This window comes from Staurois parvus, unplaced genomic scaffold, assembly GCF_062004578.1.
Source record: "Staurois parvus isolate SC_StPar_1 unplaced genomic scaffold, SC_StPar_1.0 ptg000068l, whole genome shotgun sequence".
Lineage (NCBI taxonomy): Eukaryota > Metazoa > Chordata > Amphibia > Anura > Ranidae > Staurois > Staurois parvus.
The window spans coordinates 11398995-11408351 of NW_028317864.1; the positions used below are offsets into that span (position 1 = coordinate 11398995).

Sequence of the window (9357 nt, forward strand, 5' to 3'; positions counted from 1 at the left end):
CACACAGAATTGCCCCCCATAAGGCTCAGTTCACACTAGCTTTGTCAGCAGGTGTCAGACAGACGTTTAGGAAGCGTTTTTAACGCTTTTCAAACACCTATGAAATTTCTGCACATGGCAGCACACAGTGCTGTTCACACTGAAGCGTTAGCGTCGTGTCGCGGCAAAACTGACGCTTCGTGTCGAGTCAGGAGGAGTTGAAGTCTCCCATTCAGGTCTATGGTGCCGTTCTGCAAACGCCTGGGAGGTGTTTGTGGTGCGGTTGCGACGCGTTAATACCATTTAACTTCATTATAGGCATTTGTGGTGCGGTGTTAACGCTTGGCAAACGCCTATCAACCGCCTCAAAACTGCGCATGGGACATTTGGGGAACATTTGAGGAGTGTTAAAAATGCTTCCCAAACACTGTAGGGGCCTGTCAAACGCTATAGGGGCGTTTGGCAAGAGTTAGAAATAAAGTCAAGTGTGAACGAGCCCTGACAAGCAGAGGAGGGGCCAGAAGTGGGGGCGGGGGGACCCGCAAAGAGGAGGATTGGGGCTGCTCTTTGCAAAACCAATAAACAGAGCAGCTAAGAATGATGTGTTACTTTTATAAAATAAAAATTGTGCCTTTTTAGAATCGCTGTAACACTGCAAAAGAAGTAAATCTAATATACCTTCCTATCTATTCACGAATGCTAGCAGCATCAGGATTAAAAATAGTTCATGATGATTGAGAGTTTAGTTCACCTCTAAGAAATATGTAGGCTGCCATTGCTGACTTGTTTTTCTGATTCAATGCTTTGAGTCATTGAGCTGGAGAAAGCATGTAACACATGGAGTCAGGCTGAAGACAGAACACTTCATGTGCTTATTTGTTTTGGATTGTTTGCATTTTTTTCTGTGTATTTCTTTTTATGTCTCCATGCAAGCCAGTAGACATGCAGATCTTTTAAACAAATAAATGCATCTGAAATGCTTAGAAATGCATGTTGTAGTAAACTAAACCTGTATTGATATGTGTCCTGGTGAATGCCCCATAATAGTAGACAAAAGCTGTAAATTCCTGACTTTGTTCCCGTCCCCCTTGGAGGTTTGGGTGTTCCGTCCACCTTTGTGTTGTAGTACTTCTGCTTCACTCTGTATTATATAAAAGTAATAAACTCGAATAGGCAGAATAGGAACTCCTCATAATGACCCCAGCACATATGCAGACTCAGGACTCGCAGATATCAGAAGCGCAGATATCCCGCATAGTCATTAGGCGATAAAAGAAACTGTCAGGTGCTTTAACCCCTTCACGCCAGATTGTCCCGGCGTGAAGAGGAGTTCCTGCGCCGGGAGGTGGACGGGGCGGGGCTTAGTGACATGTGGCCGCCGTGACGTCACGTCAGACGGTCACATGATTGGAAAAGGTCCCGATCGAAAGAGCGGACCGGGACCTTTTTGTGAGTACCTCACAAGTGTGCTGGGAGCGCGCACTCTCAGCACATATGTTTTTTGTTACATGAACGCAAATGCGCGGCCGCTCGGCGTCTAGGCCCAGACGCCGGGAGGCCGCATATTTGCGTGCGGCCGGCGTGAAGGGGTTAAAAAAGACCCTCTCACCACATTTAACAAGGTCTAGTTAGCAAATGTGTCCAATCTGTAAAATAATCACTGACGGTGGCCCTATATTTCTACCAAGGGTGGATAAAGGCTACTTGCTTAGACTGAATTTACTCCGCCTAAGCCAGTGCATCTCAACATTTTTCCAGTCAGGATGCCCTTGAAAAGTATTTTCAGTCTTGTGGCTCCTCAGTCTAAGGCTTGATTCACATTACTTCGTGTCAGAATGTGCGCAATATTGCATGTGTTTCCAACAAGCAGACAGAGTGCTCCTTAGCAGATGCACAGGGGTGTCAATAATTCTTACTAAACCCTCAACAGTAAAATCAGTCTGTATATGTAACGTGAAGCCTAAAGGGTTAATCCTTTGCATTGTGTAAAAAAAAAAAAGAACCTGTTTGATCCTCCCCTTCTTCCACTGTGCCCCTCTTATCTCCTGATAAGACATATCATGTGCTGCACATGCTCAGTTTGGTGTGTATTGCTAGGGAGGTTTTGTTTTTTTTTGGGTTTTTTTCGGTTTTTTTTCTTGGGAGCGTGCATGTGATCAGCACAGGGCCAATCGGACAAAACAGGGATTCTGCATCCTCCTAGAGCAAAATGAAAACTCCTACAACCTTTAACATGTGCTCTGCTGAACACTGATAGAGGTCATAAGACTGCTCTAACTAGCTGATGTGAAAAGGTATTTTAGCATTTACTAAAATTGCATTTCCATGTTCTGTGTACTGTGGGAAATCAGATATAGTGAATGCAGGGTCCGGGGTTTAGTAACACTTTAATGGTACTCCCAAGCATTGCAACTTTGGTGGGAACAACTATACAAAAAGGGTCAGGAATTTCTTTTCCTGGTTTCTACTGGTGGGGAAGCCTATTGAAATTATTGGTCTCCGCTACACGCAGGACACAGCCACACATATGTGAACCAAAGGCTTATTCACACGTGAGGTTGGGGGATGATAGAACCATGTGGTTGAGCTGAGTTTTTACCACCTCCAACTGTTTTCCCTTTAGCTGCAGTGGCAACAGCCAGGGACGTGCACATGCTTTGCCCATAGCTGGAAGTAAACCCCCAGGTGAATGGGGCTGCACTGAAACCATGTGCACTGCACGCGGTTGTGGCAGTAGCTCTTCACCACCTGTCAAATGCCTCACTAAAAAGACACACACACATACATTTTAAAATCTGTAGTACAGTACTTGCATGCACACTGGGCACTACATTTCTGGGAACTGCTCTGTAGGGAGAGGCAGAGAGCTCAGGACTCGGAGCTGCCTCCCCATTCTGCTGCTTTCACTTTACTGTCCTGACCGACCTCCTGCTGTACCAAAGTACAGTTCGGCAGAGCGGGAGCTTGGTCAGATACAACAGCCTTTTTCAACAAGGATGCCGTGGTGGCACTCCTGAGGATCTCAGGTAGCGCCCTGGTTGAGAAAAACTGGCCCAAGCAATAGTTTCAGATTCATTAATCAACACTTCCTGGAGTGTCTGAGCCTTTGACTTCTGGATCCCCCACAGTCGCCCCCTTAGCCCCTTTGTCATCACTTTGTTACACGTGCTTATAAGTGAATCTATGTAAGAGATCATCAGCTATTTTACTTTCCTAAATGCTGTTACTGGTAGGATCCCCAGGTACCAAGCTTTGCAACAGATTCACAAGAAAAATAATAAATAAAACGCTAGAGTATAAATATGGTACTAAATATAATAGAAATAGATTTTGGGTTTACATATGCTTTAACCACTTCCCGACCAGCCGTTGCATTTAAACGGCCGGACGGTGGCAGTGCAGGGTCGGGTGGCCGTTTATAAACGGCCTCCCCGCCCCCTGCTTGTGCGCACTCCCTGGGAGCGCACAGCACCGCGATCCGGTGCCCGCTGTGTCCTCCGGACACAGTGAAACACCGATCGTCGGACGGGACCTCTGTACGAGGTCCCGATCATGTGATCACTGATTGGCCAATCAGTGATCACATGCAAAGTAGTAAGCAAGATGTCACTTGTGACATCATTGCTTACTACGTGTGAAATCTGTGAATGATCACAGAGGTCACATGGTACAAGCCTATTCACAACAGCCTTGTACCATGTGACAAGCTGTGACCAATCACAGCTCACTCAGTACTTCTCAATGAGTGCAAGAATGCAGACAGAGAGAAAGAGAAATGATTGCTTTTACATCCTATATGGGTGTAAAAGCAATGTGTAAAAAAAAAAAAAAAATCTTCATCACCCCCCACAAGTAGTACAGTGTCACCATGGTGACACTGTACTGCTAGGGTGACAGTATGTAAAAAAAAATAAATAAATAAAAAATAATAATATAAAAAAATAAAATAAAAATTTAAAAAAAAATGTTTAAAAATTATAATTTTTGGTTATAAACTAATTTGGATTTTTTTTTTTACTAAAAAGATAACGGAATAAATTTTGGCAAAGATTTATAATGAAATATTATTTATTTGCAAAATTGTATAAAAAAAACTTTTTTTCAAAATTTTTGGACATTTTCATTTACATAGCAAAAAAAATAAAAATCCCAGCGGTGAATAAATACCACCAAAATAAAGCTTTATCTGTCTCAAAAAAATGGTAAAAAATTAATTTGGGTACAGTGTTGCATGACCGCACAATTGTCATTCAAAGTGTGATAGCGCTGAAAGCTGAAAATTGCCCTGGTCAGGAAGGGGGTAAAAGTGTCCGGACTGGAAGTGGTTAAGATCATCTCCTTGAGATAAGGCATCTGTAGATAATTCATCTTGCCAGCACAAGCCAAAACATTGGGTCTTTGTGGGCTTACATTTTAGGCTCCATACACACGGGGTGTTTAATAATGCTGGTAGTATTAGCTGTGTAAAGTCTACTGTGGGTATAGGATTATAATTTGTTATTTTCTTTAGGGTTGAACTGGACGGACTTTTGTCTTTTTTTCAGCCAGACTAACTATGTAAATGTGTCACGTTAAAAACACAATTTTTTTAGCGGTTTTGCATTAGCGTCTAGCCCTTTCTTTCCGCATATGCGGTTTTTAGTGTTTTTTTTTTTTTCTCTCAAACAAAATCCAAAAACACTGGTTTGCCGTGTTTTACTGTGTTTGGCCGCGTTTTTACAGCTAAAAAACTCCTCTAGAAACCCACTAGTCCTGGGTTTTTTTTCTAGCCAAATGTGTGCTTGGACACATAGGATAACATGCTGGGGGGTTTACTGGCTGTAGAAAAAAATGCTGAAACCAAAAACAGCCGCTGTAAAAACGTCCCGTGTGCATGAAGACTTAATTTGAAATGTTCAGCATTAATAGTCTCCTGGAAATAGTCTGCATTATGTCCACCAGCACGCACACACATTGTAGACTCGGGTTACTTTTTTTCTAACAAACAAGTTAGGAGGCAGTATTGTATTAATAATACAACTTTTTGTCTTTCTCTAGGAAACCGCTTGGAGCCCCGAGGGTATCCGGAAGAAAGTGATGACTTTCCAAGTTAGCTTCTTGGCAAGGCTGCGATAGAGGAAAGATCTACTACTTGGCACAAAGTTCTCATTCTACATGCAGAACCTTTAGCTTGCTGTTAGTGTTTATCTACAGGAAACCAGAATGGACAGGCAAGATCAAATGAAGAGGGGTGAAGTTTACTTGTCGGTGAAAACGTTCTGTCGTATTGGTTGGATCAGTAAAGCAGTATTCTATGCCCGGCCAAAGCAGGAAGGGCTTTCTGTTTGTGTTATGTAATGCTATGTTCCTAATGACATTTCCTGTACACAAGACAGGGTGAGCTTACCGCTACGTGTTGCTGGCTTGTGTGTGTTTAATGGAGAATGTTTGTTAATATTTATTATACCTGTTTTTTAATAGATGATTGTGCTTTATATAGTCTGTTTTTTAGGTATTTTTTAATTGGTTATTGGCTCATATTAAAAGACAACCAAACTTTTGGCACAAATGTCCTTTGAAGTATGCCCCCACTATCCTGATTGCAACCCGACTAAAGAATTTCTTGCCTTCGTCCCTGTTTCATCGATCTTTACTATGGGGCCCTGCTGCACAGCCTTTCACCTGACTGCGAAGTGTCTTTGCCAGTTCCTCTTCAACCTATGCATCCGCACTGCACCTCTATTCATTCCTATGGAGAGAAGCATACTCTGCAGAAGCACTGGAAGCCATCATAAGTACTGCTCCCCACAGGAATGAATTGGCGTATGACACACTTCTGCAAGATGAAAAGGACCGAGCAGGGATGCTTTCAGAAAAAAAGGTCTCGAAGGCAAGTAAGTATTAAACAGGGGTGGACTGACAACTCATGGGGCCCCCGGGCAATAGGGGATCATGGGGCCCCTGTGTCCTTGCCCAAACTCAAAAAAGCCTACGAAAAAGGTACCAGGGGCATCTCATGGGGCCCCCTACTGACCTCGGGCAGTGCCCGAGTTTCCAAATGGTCAGTCCGCCCCGGTATTGGACCAGGTTATATACGGAACTACACCAATTAGCTATAGATTTATGACCACTGACAGGTTACGTGAATAACATTGATTATCTCATTACAATGGTATCTGAAAGTGGGTGGGATATATTAGGCACCGATTAAACATGTTGTCCCTAAAGTTAATGTGCTGAAAGCAGAAAATATGGGCATCGCAGTTTGTTGTGTATGGAGCTGTGTAGCCGCAGACCAGTCAGGGTGCCCATGCTGACTTGTGTACACAGCCAAAAACACCTACAATGGTCACATGAGCATCAGAACTGGACCACAGAGCAATGGAAAAAGGTGGTCTGTTCTGATTAATCATGTTTTCGTTTACATCATGTGGATTTGCAGGTGCGTGTGCATTACTTACCTGGGGAAGAGGTGGCACCAGGATGCAGTATGGGAAGAAGGCAAGGGATGGAGGCTGTGTGATGCTTTGGGTAAGGTTCTGCTGGAAAACTCTGGGCCCTGCCATTCATGAGGATGTTACTTGACACAGACCACCTACCTAAACATTGCTGCTGGACAAGTTTACCCCTTCATGGAAACAGTATTCTCTAATGGCAGTGGCCTATTTCAGCAGGATAATGTGCCCTGCCACACTGAAAAGATGGTTCAAGAATGGTGTGAGGAACAAAACAACAAGCTTGAGGTATTGACTTGGCCTTAAATTTCTCCAGATCTTAATTCAATCGAGTATTTGTGGGATGTGCTAGAAAAACAAGTCTGATCAGTGGAGGCCCCACCTCACAATTTTACATTGGCTCCTGCTGCTGTCAGTCAAATGCAGTGAGGAGGAAGTGGGGGACGGGGCCAAGTCCTGCTGTGTAAGTCCATGGAGCGTGGCTCCATAGACAAACTGCTTGGGAGCGTGCAGACACTATGTGCCGCCATAGCAAACAGCTCGCTATGGAGACACTCATAGAAGAGGAGCTAGAAACGCCACAGGGGGACCCGAGCAGAGGAGGATTGGGGCCGCTCTGTGCAATACCATGTTTGTAATATAACATGTTTGTTATTCTTCATTTTTTTTTTTTACTTGAGTAGCACCGTTTATCTCTTCATGTAATCCCACACAGACACGATGATGTTGAGATCAGGGCTCTGTGGGGACCAAACCATTACTTCCAGGACTCCTTGTTTTTCTTTACTCTGAAGATAGATCTTAATGGTATTGGCTGTATGTTTAGGGGTCGTTGTCCTGCTGCAGAATAAACTTGGGGCCAATCACACGCCTCCCTGATGGTATGGCATGATGAATAATATCTGTCTGTATCTGTCAGCATTAAAGACATAATTTATCCTGATCAAATTTCCAACTCCAGTTGCAGAAATGCAACCCCAAATTTGTACGGAATCTCCACCATGCTTCACGGTTGCCTGCAGAAACTAATTATTGTACCGCTCTCCAGCCCTTCACTGAACAAACTGCCTCCTGCTACAGCCAAATTTCACATTTTGACTCATCAGTCCAGAGCACCTGCTGCCATTTTTCTGCACCCAGGTTCCTATTTTTTTGTGCATAGTTGAATTGCCTAGCCTTGTTTCCATGTCCCATACTTGAAAACATCCTAAAGCAGAGGTGTCAAATGCACGGCCCGTGAGCTGAATCCGTCCGTCAGGCCATTTCATGTGGCCCTCACACCTCTGTTGGCTCAGTAGTCGGCAGCAGAGAGGAGGATAGAACTCCTACAGATCCTGCGCCTCTCTGTGCAGCCACAGCATCCCCTTGTCTCCTCCTCCCCTGGTCCCATTACAGCATTGTCACCCTACATCACACAGATGCAGAGAGACTGGCAGGATGAACAGGTATGTTGGACAGCAGAATACAGAATAACAAAGGTAAACCACTTTCTAATTTATATAGTGATGTTTTCATGTGCCTTTACCTACCCTTTAAGGATCCCTCTTAGACCTGCCATAGACAGTTTGAATCTTAGCCAATTCAGCAGGAACCAGCCAAGATTCGATCCATGTATGGGTAGGCTGAATGTACCAAGTTGACTGATTAACTTGGGTACAACCAGCCTGCCAGATCTTACATGCGATTATCTCTGTCATAGCCGCTAACAATAATCACTGTCTTTTCCCGCCGGGGATGGCTTCTGCATTTGCTTAAGATCCAAGGGGAAGCTCTGAAATGAGGCGAAGCTCTGCTGATTTCTTTCATCCAATCGTGCTGTTTATGTTCCTTGCATGGTCCCCCTCAGATCTAGAGCAACTGTACTTTCAGTGCACTTGCAATGCACAGCCTATTTGCCTTTAGAAAATCAACCCCACAGATTTGGCAGGAGGGATTCCCCTGTCAACACTGGCGGTGTTGATGGGGGAATCAAGCGAATTTCTTTGCAGGAAGGAAATTTGCACCGTGTATGGCCTGCTTTAAGGTTCTTTATTACGTTGCTCATCCAAATAGGGAATAGTATTGTTTCATGTTTAGTACTGAAAATCTGGCAGCTGATTTGAGGTGTTTCATTGTTGTGCAATGACAGTCTAATATAGAAATAATTAATCTGTGCCATGTATGACACCAGTAAGTCTTAGTCATATGCAATGCAGAGCTTTTAATGACTGTCATTTCATTCTTAGCAGCACTATGACAAACGTCAATGAAAGAACAAAATGTCAGTATATTCTGAGCTGTCTACTTCTTTCTGAGAAGAAGAAACGTATGTTATACAATACATCCAGAAATAAAATTTGTCACAGATATTCAATAACACATTTATTGTTCTGTGAGACTGGAGTTTAGCAATTTTAATGCTTTACTGTGCAAAGTAGCAGTTGGCTGGGACAACACTCTGCTCCATCCTATTTGGATTTTGTAATGACTGTTGAAAGTATCTCCAAGTAGTGAGAGGAATTTTAAAGTGGTTGTAAACCCTTCAATATACCAAGTGAAGTGACTACCCTCAGGTGATACAGAGAGATTAAACAAATCCTTCAACAAACATTCTACCTGTCTATCTGCAGTCTCCTCTTCATCTGTTCAAAATGCAGAATTTATACAGCTGGTCTGAGCTTTCAAAAAGCAGGAAGTGGTGAGCTGAATTTACACTCTGAAGATCTCAGTGAGGAGGGCTGATTGGAGGGACGGGACGGGACACACCCGCTTCACACTGAAACAGAGCTGAGGCTGTCTACCACAGGCTGTGTGCTGGAGCTCCCTCCCCATCACCTTTCTTCTCTTGGTGTCAGGAAAACTTGACAGGCTTGACTGTTCACTATCAGGTTCGGAAAGATCATTTGTGTATCTATAAGAGTCAAATTGAGACGTCTAGATCAAACTACTTCTCTCATGCCATTGA

At 43.6% G+C, this 9357-nt stretch overlaps 1 protein-coding gene across 2 annotated transcripts in view; it reads left to right on the plus strand.

Annotated features, from left to right (window-relative positions):
* IRAK1 (interleukin 1 receptor associated kinase 1) overlaps nucleotides 1-5531 on the plus strand; it is a 135431-nt gene extending 129900 nt beyond the window's left edge. For both annotated transcript variants that reach the window (XM_089669167.1, XM_089669165.1), the window contains one exon: nucleotides 5017-5531. In XM_089669167.1, coding sequence (XP_089525293.1) covers nucleotides 5017-5072 — 56 coding nt within the window. In that variant the 3' untranslated portion in view covers nucleotides 5073-5531. The remainder of the gene's footprint in view (nucleotides 1-5016) is intronic.
* Nucleotides 5532-9357: the final 3826 nt, after the last annotated feature.